The sequence below is a fragment of the Ovis aries genome, chromosome X (genome assembly GCF_016772045.2).
Source record: "Ovis aries strain OAR_USU_Benz2616 breed Rambouillet chromosome X, ARS-UI_Ramb_v3.0, whole genome shotgun sequence".
NCBI classification, from domain to species: Eukaryota; Metazoa; Chordata; class Mammalia; order Artiodactyla; family Bovidae; genus Ovis; species Ovis aries.
In genome coordinates this window covers 37,493,184-37,516,705 of record NC_056080.1, presented here as the reverse complement: position 1 = coordinate 37,516,705, position 23,522 = coordinate 37,493,184, and the positions used below count along the sequence as shown (strand labels likewise).

At 41.0% G+C, this 23,522-nt stretch overlaps 1 protein-coding gene across 4 annotated transcripts in view; it reads right to left on the bottom strand.

Annotated features, from left to right (window-relative positions):
• SYTL5 (synaptotagmin like 5) overlaps nucleotides 1-23,522 on the bottom strand; it is a 278,287-nt gene that overhangs the window by 22,386 nt on the left and 232,379 nt on the right. For 2 of the 4 annotated variants that reach the window (XM_027963201.3, XM_060408400.1), the window contains exons 8-14: nucleotides 20,677-20,806; nucleotides 18,447-18,553; nucleotides 15,856-15,948; nucleotides 15,182-15,247; nucleotides 10,384-10,562; nucleotides 8,379-8,478; nucleotides 6,685-6,846 (exon numbers count right to left, since the gene is read on the bottom strand). In XM_027963201.3, the coding sequence (XP_027819002.1) occupies nucleotides 6,685-6,846; nucleotides 8,379-8,478; nucleotides 10,384-10,562; nucleotides 15,182-15,247; nucleotides 15,856-15,948; nucleotides 18,447-18,553; nucleotides 20,677-20,806 (837 nt within the window). The remainder of the gene's footprint in view (nucleotides 1-6,684; nucleotides 6,847-8,378; nucleotides 8,479-10,383; nucleotides 10,563-15,181; nucleotides 15,248-15,855; nucleotides 15,949-18,446; nucleotides 18,554-20,676; nucleotides 20,807-23,522) is intronic. The other 2 variants (XM_060408401.1, XM_060408402.1) reach the window with 1 other exon arrangement.

Below are 23,522 nucleotides of genomic sequence, written 5' to 3'. Positions count from 1 at the left end.
TGCACACAACTAACATCTTGGGGGTGTTTTGGGGTGTACACTTGCAAGGAAGTTCCAAGGCAATATCCTCTCCTGGCATACTATCATTTTCCACTATTCAACGAACTTCTGCTCAGAAAAAGGTTGCAGAATTCAATTCAATTCATTCCATGCTACCAACACATATGGAAGGTCTCCTTGTATTGGGTTGGACAAAAAGTTTGTTCAGGTTTTTCTGTACAATGGTATGGGAAAATTTGAACAATTTTTTTGGCCCACCGAACAGTAATGATTCTTCAGGCATTTTGCTAAGTGCTATGGAGACACAGAGAGATCCTGCTTTCTGTGAGTTTTCATTCTATCTAGAAGGAATATACTTCATAGCAACTCTATCAATCTGCTCTTGTTTAACTGATTTGTCACATGAATGCTCTCTATTTCCACTGAAGAGCAGGATGCTCTATACAAAGACCATGTATGCCTGCTCCCATCAGTTGAGTCAGCTGCATTAGTCCCCAGAGCTCTTTATGCCAGGCATATTTGTGGCTCTAATTATATAACTGAATGGCACAAACTGAAGAGTCCCAAAAGACAGCTGCTACTATAAAAAATGAGGTTGACCAACTTATAAGATCTAAAGATGTGAAAATAAATTCGTTATTGGATTCTATTTGGGCTTGAAGCTATAAAAGATTAGAGGAAAGATCATGAATATTCAGAAAGATTTTGCATTTGGTTGACTTTGCAAGTATTCTAAAACTTTTGTTTCACTCTAGGGAAACTCAAACAAGAAATTGTTGATTAGGATACATTAGGGGCAGAATGTATTCCAGGAGGATATGACAGAGTTTCAACTACTGAAACTATACTCAAAAAAAAAGTGCCCCTGTATTAGAAAACTTGAAAATGAATACACATTTAAGTTAAAATAAGTGATTAATAAATGCATTGGAAATTCCATAAGGAATGCAATTGGAAAACATTGTATGTGTTTGACTTCTGTGACTTTGTCCATGAACTGACCTATAATTATTGGTCCTGATTTCTTGAAGAAGCCTTCTACCATATAGCAAGCTCGGTGTCACACAAACCATTACAGTTGCTCCGAATGCAAGTACAGTATATTCCCTACTGAATGAGTTAAGTTCCAAGAGAGTGCATTTGTAAATCCAATTTATTCATAAGTCCAACAAAGTTAGCCTAGGTACCCAACTTTAAATGTAATGCCAGAGACTTGAATTAACTTGCATGATTGGACATGTGAATGCACTTTCGCATCTTCAAAAGCTCACAACTCGAAGGTTCGTATGTAGGGGACCTACTATAAAAGAAACTACTCTGGGGGACTTCCCTGGTGGTCCAGTGGTTAAGAATTCACCTTCCAGTGCAGGGGAGGCAGGTTCAATTCCTGAACAGAGAAGTAAGATCCCACATGCCTTGGGCAACTAAGTCCTTAGGCTTCAACTAGAGAAGCCAGTGGGAGAAGGCAGTGGCACCCCACTCCAGTACTCTTGCCTGGAAAATCTCATGGATGGAGGAGCCTGGTAGGCTGCAGTCCATGGGGTCGCTAAGAGTCAGACACGACTGAGCAACTTCATTTTCACTTTTACTTTCACACATTGGAGAAGGAAATGGCAACCCACTCCAGTGTTCTTGCCTGGAGAATCCCAGGGACAGAGGAACCTGGTGGGCTGCTGTCTATGGGGTTGCACAGAGGCGGACACGACTGACGCGACTTAGCAGCAACAGCAGAGAAGCCAGGGCACTGCAACTGCTGAGCCTGCTCGCTCTAGAGCCTGAGCTCCACGACAAGAGAAGCCCACAGGCTGAAACTTAGAAGCTCCCATGCTGCAATGAAGATCCAGTGCAGCCAAAAAAATAAAAACTACTGTGGGAAGAGAGAGTAATCCAGACTGGGATAACAAGGGGGCCCCTGTCTGGTTCTTATAGGATGGCAGACATGATGACACATGAAGATAGGGGGGTGGGGGAAGATTAGCCTGGGTTAAGGACAGAGGAGCCTGGCTGGCCACAGTCCATAGGGTTACCAAGAGTCAGACAGGACTGAAGTGGGATGAGTGGAATTCGGTGGGGATTGTGTAGAATGTGTCTGAGCGCTGGTTGGGAGGTGTGCTCAGATGTGTGTGTACAGGGAGGAAGCAGCAAGGAAGATGAAAACAAGGTGTCTACTCTGGGGTCTTCAGGAGATCTGAAGACACAGATTTCTATTATAGTGTTTTATTAGGATGGGCAGTAGGGTAGCTGAACTGTGAAGTGAAGAGAGGCTCACCAGGGTTACAAGGTCAGGCCAAGTTTCAGGGAGAGTAACCCTTGCTCAGTTCCATGGGGGAGCTGTGAAGACAAGACAGATCACACCTTGGAGTGCTCCTGATCAAAGCAAAGATGCTAGGGTGCTTATACTCCTTCACCCATCAGTTATTGACCAAGGGTCTGCCCTCAACTCCCACAAGACTGAAATACCCAGACTATTCTGGCTTTTGACATCCACATTCCAAGCCCACTCCAGCAGCCTGAGGATGCCTATCCTACGAAGATTGGCAGGTACTGGCTGGCAGGAGGGACAGCTGAGGGGAGCCATGTTTGAACGAAAATGAGGATACAGGTAAAGCACTGACATACTCCTCTGCTCCAGAAAACTGGGCCATACCAAGTGAGCGCTGAGTGCCAGGGTGAGGGTTAGGATTTACTCAAACAATATCCAGAGTCAACAGGGAAACAGTGAGGGAATCTGACTAAGCAGGGGTGGGGAATAATCTGATAATGCCCATTATCTTTTGCTTTTTGAAGAGACAGGGATCCACTGCCAATCAGAGTAGGAAGCAGAGTTCCCAGCACATTTACAGGGCTAAGGTGGGTTCATCTACTATGGACACAAGTCTGTCCAAATACCACATAAAGAGAGCCCTTTAGCTAGGCAATGACTCTACAGGATCTCCTGTACATTGACTCTGCCTGAAGGTGGGACAGGGAAGGCTTCCTTGAAAAACCACTTAAGCTTGCTGTTGACATTCAAAGGTCCTTTTTATAATAGCACCTTCTGGGAATACATGAAAGGCAATTTACACTGACAAGCTCTTCTTGTCTTTCAGTAAGATAATGAATTACAGCTAATAAACAATCTCACATCACGCTGTAAAATGGGAGTTATACCGTGAAACTACTTTACAGTAAGTATATCTGGCATCTTGAGTTCTTTCTTTGTCTGCACCAGCCTCCTGATGGGAAGACATAGCAAAATCAAAGGTAGGTGTCCAGGGACTTTTCACCAACAGACAGTCGATAAGCAATAAGGCACTCTGTCTTTCCAGTCTTCCAACTGCCAAAGGATGTCCGCCTTTCTGAATGTTTAAGGAATATTATTTCTGATCCTCTGTTACCAAGGAAATTGGTCCCTGTAGCTCACCCTTCAGCTCCTCAGCTGGATAATCTATGAGAAACATCAAGTGTCTGGGGCAGCTCATGCTAGAGCTATAGTTGACGAAGTGGCTACTGCATTGAAATGACTGAGGAGGGAGATGGAGAATCAAGTTTGGAAGGCATGGTACCTAAGCAAGTCTGAATAACTTGCAGCCTTTCCTCTATACATGTCAGAGAACGCTTGGGAGGAAAAGATGATGTGGATTAGACACTAATTTAGACTGTGTTCCTAGGAGATGGTAAAGAATCCACCTGACACTGCAGGAGACATGGATTCAATCTCTGGATCAGGAAGATCCCCTGGAGAAGGGAATGGCTACCCACTCCAGTATTCTTGCCTGGAGAATCCTACAGACAGAGGAGCCCAGTGGGCTACAGTCCATGGGGTCACAAAGAGTCAGACATGACTGAGTGACTAACACCTGGCTATTCAACTTCTTGCCAGAAACCAACGCTGAGATGAGGATTCTTTTGCAAGTGACCTATTAAGGAAAGGCTCCCAGGCCAGGCCAGGGAAAGGGTTGGGGAGATAGGTTGGGGAAGAGGAGGAAGCCAGGCGAGGGCTTCTGATCCATCAGGAGAGCTCTGGAGGGTAAATAACGCCTCAGAGCTTTTCCCTCTCTCAGTAATGGAACTGAGCTTTCAGACTCCACCATCTATCAGTTATTGATGAAGACTTGCCTTGTGGCAGGAGGGACAGAAACTCCTAGGAATTTCTGACTCTCTGCCTATATGGGAAAAATCTACAATAGCCTGAGGACAGTCTTCTAAAAACAGAGTCAGGTAGAGGCTGCTGCTGCTGCTGCTGCTGCTGCTGCTAAGTCGCTTCAGTCGTGTCCGACTCTGTGCAACACCATAGACGGCAGCCCACCAGGCTCCCCCGTCCCTGAGATTCTCCAGGCAAGAACACTGGAGTGGGTTGCCATTTCCTTCTCCAGTGCATGAAAGTGAAAAGTGAAAGGGAAGTCGCTCAGTCGTGTCTGACTCTTAGCGACCCCATGGGCTGCAGCCTACCAGGCTCCTCCGTCCATGGGATTTTCCAGGCAAGAGTACTGGAGTGGGGTGCCATTGCCTTCTCCGCAGTTGGAGGCAAAATTCACAACAGACATGGTTAAAGGAATCCAAGGGGTTCTGGCAGAGGATCACAGGAGTTCCACTGACATTAAACACCATCAGAATGTTTCCACCTCAAGCAGCCTCAGAGAGATATTTCTCACTTGTAATTAAAAAAAAAAAATCAAACCACTCAATGTCAACGTGAAGGTGATTACCATGGAAAGCTGCTGGCCCCTAAGCAAAATCAATGCCTAAGAGAGTGTTGATATCATCTCAGAGCAAATCCTCCAACCATTTCCAAGAAACTGACTTCCAAAACAGCTCCTCTATGCTCTTATGTTACATTTCTGATGGACAAGCTAATTTCATGGACTTAGATGCATGTTACTTGTCCTTCATCAGTGTCACACATCACATGATGTACTGGACATTTCCTATGATTCTTTGATACTCACTCATTATACACAAAAGGAAGCAAGTGCCAGAAGATTTAAATCAACTTAATTGCTGTCCTTTATGGTGAGGCTTTTCATTCAAATCGCAGAACTTTAATGCTGTAGTGACCAAATATTTCTCATATTTATTAATAATGTCAGAGAAATGTTACTCTATTGTGGACTTATTTGTTGTTAACATCGTACTTCCTCTCTCTACCATATTTATGTGAGTCATGGGAGTGAGGCTGGTTTCTGTTTGAGGATCCCTATTTCATTGTCAATTTTACCCAGAGCCAAAGTAAACTTCCTAAAGGTTGTCCATGAGTTACTTACACCAAGTTTTTGAGGTCAACACTTATAAAATCCACCAGAAAGTTGTATTTAACTTCTGAGTCTCAAGTTCCTCATATAAAATGGGGATAACAATGCTTAGTGGTGGTTGTAACCATGAGATGTGAACGATGTTACTACTCATGATGATGAACAAACGCTATTATTGATGATCGGTGTTTGTTTTTGCTGTCTAGCACACACTCACCATTTTTGTTTTTTAGTATTACTGTACCTGGATTTCTTTGGGGGTGATACCATCTTCAGGACCAGTTTTATGTTCTGATGGTCTTAAGCCCCTCAATGTATCTCCCCTCTCTGGCTGCAATGATTAGCTAAGGATGGGCAAATATTGTAATGAGAATTAGGAACCAGGTCCAGGATGTTGGCTTAACTATTGGAGGAGGAGGAACTCTTTCCTGTCCTGGACAGTGTGAGGCAAGGATGAGAGGTTTGCAGCTGCTGTGGTGTTCAAGAGAAGCAGACCTAGGATTAGTGAGGGGAGGCCCACAATGGATGAAGTCTGCAGGTGAAGCCAATACAGAGAAGAGAGATCAAGACACTCCAGGGCCTTGCTAAGATCTGAGCATCTGGGATCAAGCCATGCTTGATCATCTCTGGTCAATAATTTCCTTTCATTTTTTGAGTAGTGTGAGCTGGGGTTTCTGTCAATTACAATATAAGGATTCCAACGTAACAAACACTGCCTAGCATTTATTGAGAAGCTTACAACGTGTCTGACACTACAAGTATCACAAGGCAGGCTTCTTCAAGCCTCACAGCATCCCTAAAACTGATGTCCAATTCTTACATCACCAATGAGAACACCAAGGCCTGGGAAGTTAAGTAACTTCCCCAAGGTTACACAGAGAGTCGTGAAGCCAGGATTGAACCCAGGAAGTCTGATCTGAGTCCACTATCTTAACCATCATGTTCTTTTTTCCCTTCTCTATATAAAGAACAATCTTTGGTTACATAAGTGGGACCTTTATCCTATCTCACTCTTGACTTCAAAAATTACTATAGAGATACCAACTGCATAGAGTGAATCCCAGGCACTGTTGGTTTAGTTTAGAACATACTATAGTAGCATTTAATTTCTAGTATCAGCCTTGAAAAAAATTTTTTTGATCTAATAGGATCATATAATATATTCTTTTGTTTATCCACGGTGACTATTGAATACTGACTATATTTTTAGCAGGTCAAATTAATAAGAAATATCATTATGCAACATCATGGTTTGCATTTTACAGACAGTCTATCTCAAAGAAGGATTTCCAAAAGAGTGTATTTACATTCATTATATCATTCCAAAATAAGCTGCACTAATCTTTTCGGATTATCACTTGACAACTAGAGGTCTTCAGATTCTTTAGGCCTCTGACATCAGTTTTGCTCATTCCCTGTGTAAGTGTTTGACTCATCTGGAAGCATTTCCTACCTTGGGCTGAAGCACAAACCACTCATCACTTGGATTTTCAAAGTTCCATGAGTCAAAAGGAATCTCCACCTCCCCCAGGAAGCTATTCCGTCCAAATCGATCATAATGCCAGACTGAGAGCTGCAGAGTTTTCGTTTCCAGCTGGGCATGGCTGATGGTGTACTGCAAAACCAGATTTATAACATCACACTCCATATCCATTTCTAGGACAGGGTGAAATTTACTTCTACCGGCTTCCAGATCATATGCAGTAGTAATACAAACAAAACAAACCCAAGAGAAAAACACTTCATTTTTATTCATTTCTGCTACAAGTCAGGTTCTATTCCATAAACTCATTTGCATGAGACCTAGCACTGAAAGATCTATTGACAGGCTTTTCATAGGGTTTGATAAACTTCAGATATTATATAAAAAGTGTGAGGTGATGAAGCTTGTCCCCTTTTCAGCTTTACTTGCTTTTTATTTGCCTAATTATTTTGTCGACAACTACTTTGTAAGTGCAAGGTTTAATGTATCAAGTCTATAATTTCTCTGTCTTATTTATAACAATAAGACCCAAATCCAGGAAAGTTTGACAGTGAGAAACTTGCAAATGTCAAACTTCATAAAGTTCAGCCTAAGTGCAGGGGTGCAATTGATATATACATAGATCGAGCAGAAAGAAAATATTGCTGGCATGGTTTTCCCTTTTCCAGCAGAACATTATCTGGGGCCACATACCCACACCCCCTCAAAATCTCCTGATTGTCCTCCGCAAATACCACCTCAGACACACTTCAGACTGACTGATTCCTCATCTTGGATTCGCATCATCCTTGCTGATTCTGGAATGATTCACCTTGGCCCTGCTTCCCGGATCTGCCACGTCATTCTTTTTATCTGTTCTGCTTCGGCTCATCTTTGCGATCCTGTCATGGCTGCTGGATTCACCCTCTGCATATATTCATTCCTTTTCACTTTGATCCGTCTTGATACTGGCTCCTGCTTTCACATATGACCCTGCTGACGTATGCCCCCACTCGCCAACTTCCTCCTGTGCTGGACTCCATGACTCCATCATTCTGGCTTCAACATCCCCATCCCCTTGGAACTTTCTTACCAGGCCAACTGTGTCCAGGGTGAGGGAAGAGGTTACATGGAGGCCCATGGGAAAAAGTAATGTCTCTAGAATTGGGGCCTGGGTTATATCTTACGTAGGCCACTGTCTCTGAGATTTTTCAAACCTAGCCCCGCATCTCCACTGTTCATTAACCACATGGATAAATTTAGCCAAATTCTGAAACCCTAACAAGAAACAGCACATTTTAATGCTGCGTTAGCAGAACAGTGAGTATGTATAGAGTGACCTGCTAAGTTGGGGCCAAAACTTTGACAAACTTCTTTTATAGGGAACTAGGAAAAAAAATTGTTTTCCCAAGAGTGAAACATACTATTGGACAAGAGGTGTTGATACCAAGTCAGATGTAATTTTCCTGGATTATCTCTACTTCCAGTGCAATCTTCGGAGCAGCAGAGAAATAAACTAAGAGTGGTTTACATTGCTTTCTTTTCCAGAAACAGAAAGCCAACTGATTCACATTCTACTTTTCTAAAATACATATAAGCCTTGACATGCAAATCCTTTACAGTTACATCTAAACCAATGAGGTAAATCGAGCCATTAAAGTTACCATGAAAGAGTATTGATTTACCTTTAGGGTTTCATTGAATTCTGGATTGGTGCCTGTTCTTATTTTGGTCTTGCGCTTGTTATTTCTGGACTTGTCAGGAAGAAGGTATGACTTGACATAACTGTTTAGGATTAAAAAAAATGAAAGTAATCCTTGGGGAGCATCTACTTTGAGAGAAATGCTCAGGGACTTCAGTGAATAAAAGGAGTAAAAGAAACAGGCTAGTGAGTATAAGAGACAGAACCAAAGAGAATGTGGTTTACATACCAGGACATTTTGAAATATAACTCTGGCCCTTCCATAAGAGAGAAGTTGTTAATTCTTGTGGTAAAGAGAGTAGGTTCCAGAATCAAGCCAGCTGGGTTTGAATTACTCGTGGTGTCAATGGTTTGGGGGAACTCAAGAGCTTACTTAATCTCTCTGTATCCCAGTTTCATCATCTGCAAACCTGGGATAATGACTTAGGGGATGATCAGGATCAAATGAGCTGACATATACAAGGAGCTAATATATTATACTATTGAATAAGTATAATCTATTATTATGATCAGTGCTCTTGATCATAGAGGTAATTTTCCTCTCCACTCAGATGTCCGGACATCTGATGAGTGGAGTCAATGAGTGAATAAAGAAAAATGGTGAAAAAGAGGAAATTAAAATTAACAACCTGAAGTCACAATAGCAATTCTCCCCAATACCAGGCCTTGAGCAGTCCCAGGAGCAGGGCATCATGGCAGACTCAGAAATGCACAAGACGTACAAGACTGAAATGTCAAAGATGCTACCAGACTCCTGAAGTCCACCTACTGTGGCTTTAGATGATCCCTTTGAGACTGATGATACCAATCCTGAAGCTCTCTGATATTTAGCTAAGGAGGTAACCAGACCAATCTATTTGTCTACTCATTTGTCTGTTTTGGAAACAGATTTGATGAGCTATGTATTAAACGTAGGTTATCCATTATGTAGAAAAAGGGTAAACAGTGGGTCTGAGACTGCTCTCATTCGAAATATCTGTTTATAAGTTTGGCTCTTGGCTAGCATGCAGAACCTGGGTTTCAGGAGGATTTTCATCACTCCAGGAACAGAAATAAGTGGCTCACTGTGCCAAAAATCTTTGTGGAAATAGTATAGCTCCTGCTGAACACCTGCTTTCATGTAGGAGACTGGGATTTTGGTATGTGACCAGTTGAGTCTCTCAATGAGCTTCCCTGGTAGACAACACTCCCCATGTGTTTTCACCACTTGTGGCTGGAGGACTTAAGCACATCCTGTGTGACTCCACTGGGAGAGGTCCTTGGAAGCTTAAGCCTTGATTCTCTTGATCTTTGCCACATATGCCTTTTCCCTGTACTGATTATGACTGTGTGTGGAGACCTGTGAGTCCTCAGAGTGACTCACCAAACTGGCAGTGGTCCTGGGAAGCCCTGAGTCTTACCTTCCCATGGTCTTACCTGCCCTCCCAGGCTGATTCTGGAAATCCCAAGAGCCTCATAATTGCCCTTTCAGGTTGTTCAATTGGGCAAACAGCTTGGTAATTTTTTCTGGAGGGTTTCCCAGAGCAAAAATTAACAGGATACTCTCATACAGCCTGGGGTCAGCCTTGTATAAGAAAGAGCTGCCTCTGTGTGGACTACAAATCTGTGAGTCCTGAATCATGCTGAGTCATAGCTTCTTTAAAATCTTAGCGTTCCCTGGTAGTCTAGTGGTGAGGATTTGCTGCTTTCAATGCCATGGCCTGGGTTCAATCCCTGGCCAGGGAAATGAGATCCTACAAGCCATAATGTGCAGCCAAAAAAAAAAATTTTTTTTTAATAAACTAAGACTCAGGTAACTACAAATGTGACCATTATACATGCATGTCAGAGAATATTTAGAGGTGGCAGAGGAAGAAAGTGATGATCAACCTTCTGATTCTAGATGAATGCTAAAAGGCTTCTGAAAAAAGAAACACACAGGCTGACAAATACATGTAATTCACATGGGCAGTGACTGAAACAGTCTGAGGAACATGCTATGTGCTTACGCATCTGTCCTCTGTTTCTTTTCATCTCCTATGGCCAGATTTCTGCAGTTCTTGACAAAAATGTAGAGCCCGCCAGTTTCATAGCTGTAGCTGATGTGCAAAAGGATTTCCCCGCTGACCTTCACGTTGCCATAGTCTCCTGTCTCACTGTAAACACTCATCATGCTGTTCAGGCTGGTCTGGAATCAACAAGATGAAAAGAGGCATCCCAGGTTATGCTAGTGATCTCTCCACAGAAGCTACCTCCCACCATTTAATTACAATTCCCATTGTTTATATGAGCAGGAAGCTTACTGTGAAGGAAGAAAGCAAAAGATGGCTTGTTTTTCTGGTGTCGCATAAAATCCAAGCCTGAGAAAGGACAAAGTCTAGGACCATTAGTAAGGAAGGAAGGACACTCGCTGATAGGGGATGCATTGCCTTTTGGGGTTAGTGAATAGCCTTTGTTTATTCACTTCTTCTAATGAATAGGGGGACACAGGCATTTCCCATTCCATCTCCTCTCCCCATCCCTGTAGCTTTCTCCTCTTTCACTGGGAGACTCAAGGTCAGTCTACTTCAAGGTCTAGAATGCATTGATCAGGACAAAGAAACAAATACCCATATTTCTGTGCAAGGATAAGCTACAAGCTTCTCTCTCTGATACCTACATAGAATATTCCATCCCATAAGTCTCTGAGAAGCCATACTATAACCCAGCAGGACCCTATGGGGCCTTCCCAATGTAGCCCCTCACCTTTATTCTCTACTTTATTGCCTCTGAAGTACCTTCAGTTCAGTTCAGTCACTCAGTCATGTCCGACTCTTTGCAACCCCATGAACTGCAGCACACCAGGCCTCCCTGTCCATCACCATCTCCCAGAGTTCACTCAAACTCATGTCCATCGAGTTGGTGATGCCATCCAGCCATCTCATCCTCTGTCGTCCCCTTCTCCTCCTGCCCCCAATCCCTCCCAGCATCAGGGTCTTTTCCAATGAGTCAACTCTTCGCATGAGGTGGCCAAAGTATTTAAGTTTCAGCTTCAGCATCAGTCCTTGCAGTGAACACCCAGGACTGATCTCCTTTAGAATGGACTGGTTGGATCTCCTTGCAGTCCAAGGGACTCTCAAGAGTCTTCTCCAACACCACAGTTCAAAAGCATCAATTCTTCGGTGCTCAGCTTTCTTTATAGTCCAACTCTCACATCCATACATGACCACAGGAAAACTATAGCCTTGACTAGACGGACCTTGAAGTACATAGATAATATTAATAGAATCTGATGCACATTTCCTGAGTTGTTTTACAGATGCTAAAACCCTCATCAAATGGAAGAAATTAATGATTTGATGACCATGAGCACATAGCCCTCAGACCTTCTGTAGCCTAAGGACTGATCATCATCAACTAATCAAAGAACTGTGCACAAGCTGATCACATGCTCTGAGACCTGCGACCCTCACCTGGCCTTTAGAAATGCTTTGCTCAAACCCTGCAGGAAGTTTGAGGGGTTTCAAGCACCAGTCATCCATTCTCGACATTTACGCAATAAACACTGCACTTTCCTTCACCACAACCTGGTGTCAGTAGATTGCCTTTACTGTACCCAGACAACCAGACCCAAGATTGGTTCTGTAACATAACTGCATCTTCCAAAAGGGCACACCACGAGCACATCACTGCCCACAGCTGTCAGGACTCCCCTAACCAGCTGTGAGGCCACAGGGTTAGTAACTAATATGACCATGGCTTTCTACACATCTATAAAATAGCAACTCACAAACAGAACACTAAACAAGAAAATAATACACCAACCAATAAATAAAATTAAAATGCAAAAAGAAACCCTGTCCAAATGTGCCAGAATGAATGAAAGTTCTGATGGGACACTGATAACAAGAGATGCATTTTAAATTAAATGTAACAAAATTATCCTGTAGTGCCAGTAACACGAACTCTGTGTCTTAGCAACACGACTGTCACAAAAAACCACCTGGAAGGCATTCAGGAGTGATCTAGGCATTTCAAAAGCCCTGTCTATGAACGACTGGGAAGTAAAGACTATGGTGAGTGCAAAGAGAGGTTAGACCTCATACCTTGTATATATTTTTTTGTTTATATATAAAACAAAAGCCATTACCTTCCTCCAATTGCCCAAAGTAGAGACTGATATAAAAACAGTGAGTGATATGGCCAGTCTCTTTTTCAAGCTTAAATCAAGGGCAAGAGCAAACCAAGGATTCCATAACAATTTGGAAATTAAAACTTAAAGAGCCAGTGAGTGACCTAAGTCGTCTATTCTGTTCCTGAAACCAAACATCAGAATTTTCATGATAGCAGGTGTCTTTGCAAACTTTGATTGCCTACTGGTCACTTGGGGGTCTCATTAAAATGAAGGTTCTGATCCACACAGTCCCAGGTGGAGTCTGAGATTCTGTCTTCTTCCTTTTTTTTTTCTTTTTTGAAAGATTTGTTTATTTATTTTTTGGCTGTGGCGGGTCTTTGTTGCTGCCCTCGGGGTTTCTCTATTTGCAACCAGCAGAGGCTGCTCTCTAGTTGCATTGTGCAGGGCTTCTCATCGCGGTAGCTTCACTTGTTGCAGAGCTCAGGCTCTAGGGCACTCGGGCTTCAGAAGTTGTGGCTCCTGGTCTCCAGAGTGCAGGCTCCATAGTAGTGGTGCAAGGGCTTAGTCGCTCTGCAGCATGTGGAATCTTCCCAGACCAGGGATTGAACCAGTGTCCCTTGCATTGCAAGGTTGATTGTTAACCACTGGACCACCAGGGAAGCCTTGCAATTCTGCTTTTCTAACAAACTCCTAGGTCCACAGTTCCCAAACTGTGTGTTAAGGCATCCCAGAGCACCAGCCCCAACTCACAAGGGGCACCGCAGGATATTTTAAAATTCCCAGGGAAACAACAGTGACAACTATTAGACACCATGCAAACTACTAACAGTAGTTCACAGTGTTAATGTTCAATCCTACTTTCTTCTTTTTAATAAAGTCCTATCCATGTGAACCTGAGTTTTAGGCAGTAACTATGACAAAAAACATGTACTGCACAAAAATCCATGAGGAAAAGGAAATGAAAATGCTGCTGCCAACTCATGTAGTCCCCATCAGGCCCACACATCACCTCAGGGGCTATTTAAGAATGGAAAGAGTCGGACACGATGGAGGGAGACTGAAGAATGGAATAAAAATATAATTTTTTCAAATGGTCACTGTGCATTATATTTTCAAATGGCTACTAAGTTGTTAAGATACCAGTGCTTATTTTTTTTTCCCAAGCTAACTATTTAACTGGGCTAGGTGGCTCAGATGGTAAAGCGTCTGCCTGCAATGTGGGAGGCCCAGGTTTGATCCCTGGGTTGGGAAGATCTCCTGGAGAAGGAAGTGGCAACCCACCCCAATACTCTTGCCTGGAAAATTCCATGGACTGAGGAGCCTGGTAGGCTACAATCCATGGGGTCGCAAAGAGTCGGATATGACTGAGCGACTTCACTTTCACGTGGCCTAGCAGTGCTATGAGATTACCACTGAGACACTAGGGGTTCTGTAAACTGACACCTTTTATAGTCTCTGACCCAGGTCACTCAATATTGCTGGTCAACAGACCATGCTTTGAGTTTCAGGGGCTTTAAGAATAAGCCCCAAACCCCTAATGTCAAGTCTGGCTCACAGAAATTATTGGCAGTGCCAAAACATTGTGAAATAAAGTTTATATTTTATGGCAAAGCTTGAAAAATTTAAACATTCTTTTTTGTTGTCACTGAACCACATGGCTTGCATGATCTTAATTCCCTGACCAACCTGGGCCCTCAGCAGTGAAAGCACAGAGTCCTAATCCCTGGACTACCAGAGAATTCTCCAAGAAAAATTTGAACGTGAAAAAGTTCATCTGCCCTTTGGCCTTCTTGCTTGACTTCTATGGGCAGAACAGTTCTCGGAGCTTTCTGAGATGCTGTTCCCAGGTTATAATCTTCAATACAGCGCCAATAGAATTTCCCATTTCTCTCTTATATCGGCTGATTATTTTATTTTTTTGTTGTTGACAACAAAGCAAAAGATTTCCAGATTTTTAGTCTGAGGACCTCCGCACCATACCTCACTGACCCCTTGGGTCACTGACTTATATCTATACCACATCCTTCTGTAGCCACTCCTTCAAAGAGGGTCCTGTTAAAGGATGAGATCGGTACATAGAAAATTCAGTTTAAGAACCCACTATTGCAGAAGCTTGGAAGAGACTGAAGAAGTTACAAGAATTTTACTACTAACCAAACTCTATGCTTTTAACCAAGCCAATGCTGTGATTTAAACAGAGATGTTGATGTATGGCAAAACAAATACAATATTGTAAAGTAATTAACCTCCAATTAAAATAAATTTATATTAAAAAATAAACAGAGATGTTTATTCTAAGGGGCTTCCCTGGTGGCTCAGATGGTAAAGAATCTACCTGCAATGCAGAAAACCCAGATTGGATCCCTGGGTTGGGAAGATACCCTGGAGAAGGGAATGGCTACCCACTCCGGTATTCTTGCCTGGAGAATCCCATGAAAAGGTGCCTTGTTCATGGTAAACCATTCTGGACCATGTATCTTTCCTCTAGTCCACAGATTCTAATGTTTAAAAAATGTGTTTTCTTTGGAATACCTGGATCCTGATTATATTATTTACCTTTTAAAAGAGGATTGCTGGTTAATGATACATGAGTCAGAAAGACTGGGAGAATTGCCTAGCTAATGACATTTCCTGTACCATGAAATCCATGAAGTACAATTGAAAAAAAGAAAAAGGAAAGGTTGAACACTCACAGTGTCTGAGTCAGCATCAGGCACACTTAGGTAGGTCCATTTCCTGTCAGAGCCTGCTTGAGAATTCTTTAAGGAAGTCACCCAAAGGTCAAAAGAGAAAAGCGCATTAGTGCAACAGATGGAAATAAAAGACACCAAAAGACTTGGAGGCATACAGATAGATAAAAAGACACAGGAACACCTAAAGCCTTCTCAAAGAAGGGTTCAAACACCAAAGTAAGATGGGATGTTATTCTGTAGGAGTGGGAAATTATGGACTTGATGTACGAATAGGAAAGAAAGTTGCTTGGCTATGTGTTTAAGGAAAGTGAGGAAAGTGACTGGTGGTAGCAAGGAGGACATCTGAGGAACTGGGAGAATGGCAGCAGGGAAATTTACCAGCTGAGAACTGAGATAATTCAGAGGGTTCAGCTGATGAGAGCCTGAACTAGGGAGTGATGAGGTTTTAAAACATGGTAGGGAGAGGTTTTTTTAAAGCAGGAATCAGGAGCCTTAGGAAAAGCCCCCACAAAATTTGAATGAAAGGTACTCTTTGGACAAAAGGCAAGCAGGAGATTATAATAACTTTAAATTCATGATCCTGTGTCTTCCAAGAACTTGATTCTCTTCTTTGGAAATGCAAGGAAAACCAACAAGAGAAAGAATATTCCAGTGCATGCTCAAGAATTGCTTACTGTTGACAGGCCACTCGCTAGACTGTGGGTATTTGAAGAAAACCGGGAGGACACTAAGTCATGAATGCCATCTTCCATCTCTTCTAAGGAATCCTAAGGAAGGACGGGGGAAAATAAAATCAGTGGCTTGGTGTTTTTCCTAGAAAGTCTTTTCACTTACAAAAAACACTTTAAAAATATTATAATTGACTTATGATTGCTTTATGACATTGGTTTTATTTCTGTCATACATCAAAATGAATTAACCACAGGTATACATATGTCCCCTCCCTTTTGAATCTCCCTCCCACCTCCCACCCATTCCCACTCCTCTAGGTTATTACAGAGCCCTACTTTGAGTTCCCTGAGTTATACAGCAAATTCCCATTGGCTATCTATTTTACCTATATGTATATGTATCTATATGTATCTATGCTACTGTCTCCATTCATCTCACCCTCTCCTCTTCTCCCTGTCCATAAGCCTATTATCTATGTCTGTGTCTTCACTGTGGCTCTGCGAACGGATTCGTCAGTACCATCCTTCTAGATTTCAAATATATGCGTTAATATATGATATTTGAAAACACTTTTCTTAAATACTTGAAATGTCAGATAGAAATATCTAGGAAAAACTCCATTCCTAGGTTTTGCTCTTTTGTTCTCCATTCAACCTGAATTACAACCATCTGAAGATTGGGGTCCCCTTCCTAGCAATGCTTGCTTTATGGAAAGAACATGAAATGTGGAATCACACAGACCTGGGCGTTCAATTCCTCCTTCCCTGCTCACTAAAGTGATTTACTTTGAGCAAAGTACTTATTTTTTAATTTAAAAAGTTGAGGTGCATGTGTGTGTGTATGTGTGTGTGTATGCACATTAATGGACGCCCGTGTATATCTATACTGTTAAGACACGGAAATGTATCTTGAAAATCTCGCTGATAGAATAAACTATTTTACATATTGGTTTCTTATCCAAAATTCCAGATTCTACTTTTCTTTCCCCACTTTTCATCTCCTGGTTATTTAAATAATATATTTTTATAGTAAAAATATCAAGTAATATAGATTAAAAAAACTTGTATCTCCACTCACATATTAATAATTAAATTTCAATAATCTTTGATGGATGAACAGGGTACACATACACACAGATAAATGGATTATATCATGCATGCTATTTTCTTTCTTTCTTTTTTTTTTTTTTATTAAGGACACCTTTCTTTTTGGTTTCTCCTCTCTTCCCTGGTCCTCCTTTTTACCCTCGGTGAAGCTAGTATTATGCATCCTATTCGAATTACATTCTCTTTTTAAAAAGTTTTCCGCATCTATTGATGTAGTTTTTATTTTCTCCTTTAATATAGTGAAGGGGCTTCCCTGGTGGCTCAGACGGTAAAGCGTCTGCCTGCAATGTGGGAGACCCTGGTTCGATCCCTGGGTCGGAAAGATCCCCTGGAGAAGGAAATGGCAATCCACTCTAGCACTCTTGCCTGGAAAATCCCATGGATGGAGGAGCCTGATAGGCTACAGTCCATGGGGTCGCAAAGAGTCGGACTCGACTGAGTGACTTCACTTTCACTTTAATATAGTGAAATATTAATTATGTAAAAGATATTCTTATAGAGATGAATTCTTCTATTCAAACCTAGAATAAAACTTTCTTATTGCAATATTTTTGATTCATTGCTAGGTTTGTGTATATATTCAAGTTTTCTGTATATATTTATAAATTAATTTACCTTGTAGTTTTCTTTTTTTAAACTATTTTAAAAATCAAGTTTGAGTATTCAGGTTATATAAAATGGCTTCATATCATCAATTTGAAGATTTTCAGAAGATTTTCTATGATCAGTAATAGTTTAATAACATTGGAATTATCTGTTCTTTAAAGGCTGAATACCAAGTAATCTTTGAAACCATTTGCTCTCATTGCCCACCACTACCACTGCCCTTTTGTGGTGGATTTAAAAATACTTTGTAGTTTTTTATTACTATAGTAAATAACATTGAGTGTTAGAACTAAGTTTCCTGGTTTGTGTCAGAAAAATTGTAATAATGTCATTTAACATTTGTCTTATCTTTCATCCAAGGAGTTCAAATTGGATTATAGCTATTGTAGAAAGAGGAATTCCAGAATATTAGAACCTTCACAATAATTTAATTCAATGTTCTCATTTCATGAATGACTTTACCTTAAACATTAAATTTCACATAAGTTAGTCTCAATTGAGAAGATAGTTTAGGGGGATAACGTGAGATGTAGAAATGTTCATATAAAACATATAGTCAGATAAGTCTAGTAATGTTGGATTTAGCAAATGTTAGGATTCCTTACATTTTCTGGGTTTAGATTAAGTGACATGCTTTTAACAAGGAACTGAAATCCCCAACAGTTGTTTTCTTAGCGATACTCATCACTCATCAACCTGATCACCTGTTACCTTTTCTAACTCATATTTGTTTTTATATGTTAGTTGTGAAGACTAATAGGAAGAAATGATTGTATATCCTCACTTCACTTTCAAATCATCCTCCCCAAAAGTGGACAGGTTTGGAATAAGCCTGTGCCCTTTCTTCATGACCATTAGATACTCTTCCATATCCAACTTACCAAGTCTTTGTCCAAAGCCCCAGGGACAGATTTGCTCCTTATGCTTATAGTATCCTCTAAGTCTTCTGTAAATGACCCACTCAAATCTAACTCAGATCGACTCCGGTCTGCAGGAAGGAAAGGGGAAGAAGGGAATCATCTTGTTTTGTTAGAAGGGTTCACTTCTCATTGCAAATGTTTCATTGTTATTCCAATTCTTTCTAGGGATAAGGCATAGATAGTGTCATGAAAACAATAGTCAGAAAGTTCATACTGTTTATGCTATGCTACCATTTATTAACAGTATTTTGAAATTTTCTTGGACTGACTTACCAACACTGATCTGTACATTTCTCCTTTGAGCATAGGAAGGCAAATGTTCTACTACTATAACATGATCAATTTGTAAGCTATTTAAGAATTTTGCTGTGCTCAAAAACCTTGGCAAACTCTCAAAGAATGGGCCATTAAGCTTAGAAAAAAATATAACATTAAGTATTCCTTATTTATTAGAGAATCTATTGTCTATTCCATGGAGAGGAGCCTAGTGGGCTACAGCCCATGGGATCGCAGAGAGTCAGACATGACTGGGCATGCACACATACATTGTGCTTTTATATTTGACATAAAATGCAATGAAATGATACAAGTTCTTTTCACACAAAAATGGAGTAGCTATAGGGAAATTGAAAGGAACTTCTATTTCTTTGCACACCAGAACATTCTTTCATCAGCAGAATTTCTTGCTTTTAAACATATAAAGAAAAATGCAAAACTCAGTAATGCTGTGGATAGCTTATCAACAGTTTATTTCCATAAAAGATTTCTATGTCAAAACCCTGCTGAGAGAGAATACTTGCTTATAAATGAGAAAGACTGAAGAGAGCAACTGATTAAGACTGAAATGATAAATGAAATAGCACAGAACTGCTTAGCATAGCACCAGACACAGAGTATGTACTCAATCCACAGGAGCTACTGAGTACTATTAAGAGGAGAAATGAAGGGGCTTCTCAAATGGCTCAGCAGTAAAGAAGCCGCCTGCCAATGCAGGAGACACAGGAGACATGGGTTCAGTCCCTGGGTCGAGAAGATCCTCTGGAGGAGGAAATAGCAACCCACTCCAATATTCTTGCCTGGGAAATCCCATGGACAGACGAGCCTGGCCAGCTAGAGCTCATGAGGTTGCCAAGAGTCGGACACAACTGAACAACTAAGTATGAGCACGAGTAGTAGAAATACGCTCCATGAGGTTGGCTTCTAGGCTAGTTTAAAATTATTCATTGAACTAGAGAACCAATTTTCTAGTCCTAAACAAAATGCAGTAATAGCCATGCACATTTAGCCAACTCTTTGGGAGCAACTTGTCTTGGAGAGACACCTCCAACTCAGCACAGAGAATCCAGCCTTAGGCTTTATGTTAGGATTAGCATTAGATAACTGATTTCTTCCTTCTGGGGGTCTTGTCATGATTTCAAATCTACACAGGGGACATAAAGTTCCTAATTATAACATATGTCTCTGAAGAGTTTCCTTATTCAAAGGTAATAAAATTATACCATAAAATAATATTTGTTTCACAGGGGTTGTGATGCTAAAGTGAAACAATATTTTTGAAGGGATCATACAAATGAAAGGGGTTATTAATAATCCTTTAATGCTGCTTGCAAAGAAGGCCTTATTTAAACCATGGAATAATGATTCATCTGTCTAGATACAGGGCACTTCTGACCAATGTGTCAATGGAACTACCATTTCCTTGAATTCTGGGCAAGTGTCTTTATCTTTTGTATTAAATGAAACAATCATATTTCCTGAACTCCTCTACTGACTTCTCAGCTCTGTCACTCAGTCATGTCTGGCTCTTTAAGACCCCATGGACTGTAGCCCACCAGGTTCCTGTGTCCAGGGGATTTCCCAGGCAAGATTACTGGAGTGGATTGCCATTTCCTCCTCTAGGGATCGAACCCGTGTCTCCTGCCTTGGCAAGTAGATTCTTCACCATTGCACTATCTGGGAAGCCCCATGACTGCATACTCTTATCAAATTCAAAATTCACAGATTTTGCAAGGGGCTCAAGTTATCACATGGGTCCATGTTTCAACAGTTCTTACAGAGTGGGCAGAATACCATGGGTCAAAGAGTGGATGATTATTTTCAAAGGCATGAAACATACATTTAAGGCCCCACAAGGCAGTCACTTTCACCTGATTTAGTCATTTTCACAACAGAGCAGTCAGGTTGGAAATACCTGAGGAGAGGGAGGCCCGGGACACTGCTATGGATGGTGTGCTGGAAGGTTTTCGGCGATGAGTCTTTGTGAGGTCCTCAGAGGTGCTTTCAATGGCAGCCAAATCGGTGAAATTTTCAAAACCACGTTCCTTCTCACAAAGTAGAAATGGAAATATACATATAATATTGACTGTAATTGACTTCCAAATACTTCCATCTACCAGTATAACCATATCTATCTTACTCTTCAAGAGGAGCCAGTTGACACCTACAGAGCCCTCAACAGAAGTCCATAAGTCTAAAACCTACTATCAATACTCTCAAAAATACCTACCAAGAGTTTTGTTAACTAGCACAAAAGGTGTCTTAAATAATTATTTGTTCACAAAATTAGTGAATATTATAAGGTTATCAGTAAAGATGGTGTAAGAACCTCCACACTTACGTGAACTATGTATAAGAATACAGCAAGATTTACACCCGCAGAGTAGTACTCAGGGTTAGAACTCTTGCTTCCACGTTTGTCCTCATTCTCCACACCCTCTCTCCTCAACCATGCCTTACTTTCACCATGTCTCACTTAACATAAAAGCATGCCACCTTCCCCATCTCATAGGCTGGATGATCAGAATATGGTTGCTTACATCGTTATTTAAGGTTTTCATTATTTTATTAAATCTATTTATCTGGCTGTGTTGGGTCTTAATGGTGGCAACACAGGATCTTCAATATGGCACTCGGGCTCTCTAGTTGCGGTGTGTGGGCTTAGTTGCCACACTGCATGCAGAATGTTACTTCCCAGACCAGGGAGCAAACCCTCATTACCTGCAATGGAAGGTGTATTCGTAACCACTGGACCACCCAGGAAGCCCTCCTACATCATTATTGCAATAAAATTTCATGTAAGGCACTTATTAATGTTCATACAAGGATAAAGAATGGAGACTTCCCTGCTTATAGAAATAGGTTTGTTTTTTTTTTTAAATTGGGTATTTACTTGCTTATAGATGCTTGTTCATGTAATGGTATTCAGTCTAACATTTTATGTTTTCTCTTTTTAAAATTCTTTTATTGAAGTATAGTTGGCTTACAATGTTGTGAAAATCTCTGCTATACAGCAAAGTGACTCAGTTACACAATATATACATTCTTATTTACATTCTTTTCTATTATGGTTTATCACAGGATAGTGAACATAGTTACCTATGCTATATAGTAGGATCTTCTTGTTTATCCATTCTAACTGTAATAGCTTGCATCAACCAACCCCAAAATTCTAGTCCATTCCTTTCCCTCCCCCGTGACAATCACAGGTCTGTTCTCTGCAAGTCTGTTTCCGTTTCGCAAATAAGTTCATTTGTGCCATGTTTTAGATTCCACATATAACTGATATCACATGGTATTAATTTAACATCATATAGTATGATGAATGGCATTATTTTGTTCTTTTTATGGCTGAGTAATATTCCACTGTATATACATATCACATCTTCTTTATTCATTCATCTGTTCATGGACATATGGGTCGTTTTCAGGTTTTGCCTATTGTGAACGGTGCTGCTATGAACATAGGGTGCATATATCTTTTTCAATTATAGTTTTATCTGGGTATATTCCCAGGAGTGGGATTGCTGGATCATATAGTAATTCTATTTTCAGTTTTCTGAGGAACCTCTATTTTCCAGTGACTGCACCAACTTACATTCCCACCAACAGTGACACTTAATTTCATTATAAAGGAAAATTCTGTCCCAACTTTGCCTGTGCCCACAGGGGCTTGACAATTGCATTGTTCCAAGTTCACTTGAGTATTAAACTAATTTTGCACTTCTGAGAACTGGACTAAGGTTAAGTGGCCAAGCAAATGACACCATGATGTGATATGATTGAACCTAAAAGAGACTCTTCAGTTGCCCCTTCCAAAAACAATCAAAAGCTGTCTTTAAATGTCCTAGAGAAAGGAATCCCCTTCTTGGTGCCCTACATTTACCCCATAACTTAGACATTGAGGCAATGTTAATGGACTCACTCCAGAAAGATAGAAATGTAAATCAATGCAACTCCAATATAGACTGGATTTGGTCTGAGTATTTGCCAACACATACTACCTGTAACAGGAGGAATATAAGTCCTAACTTTTCTAATTGCCACCCATTCAGAAAGGTGGTCACACATGGATTCCTCCAATGAAGCAAGACCAACTTCCTTAGCAGCAATTAACAGTGACAGTAAATTTTCCAACTGGCACCCTGGGAATAACATTAATATTGAGCACTAATAGGCCAATTAATATTGCACAGTATGTAACACATACCCTGGAGATTCACGATGTGAGGCCCCAAATTAGTAAGTTATATCACAGCAGAGCACAGGTTAGAGACTTTCATATTCTAAGAATTTTCCATTTTAAAAAGGTACTTCTCACATGCTAAAGCAGACAAGAACACTGAAGCAAAGAGATGCTGAGAAGTGGGAGAAATTGTTAATTTGATCATCATGTAACTCTATATGGGTCTTCTATTCATCATGAAAGAGCAAATATGCTTCATAAAGTACTGTGCTGCACTAAGTTTATCTGACAGAACGTATTTCTCTTTGTGCCTCTTTTTCTTTTAGAAAAGACTAGCTACATCAGTTAGAATGCAAGCATGAGATTAGCACAAGAACCATGTGTGTGTTGGTCGCTCAGTCGTGTCCAACTATGTGATCCCATGGACTGTAGCCCGCCAGGCTCCTCTGTCCATGGGATTTCCCAAGAAAGAATACTGGAGTGGGTTGCCATGCCCTTCTCCAGGGGATCTTTCCAAATCAGGAAACATGGAACCTGGGTCTCCTGCATTGCAGGCGGATTCATTACCATCTGAG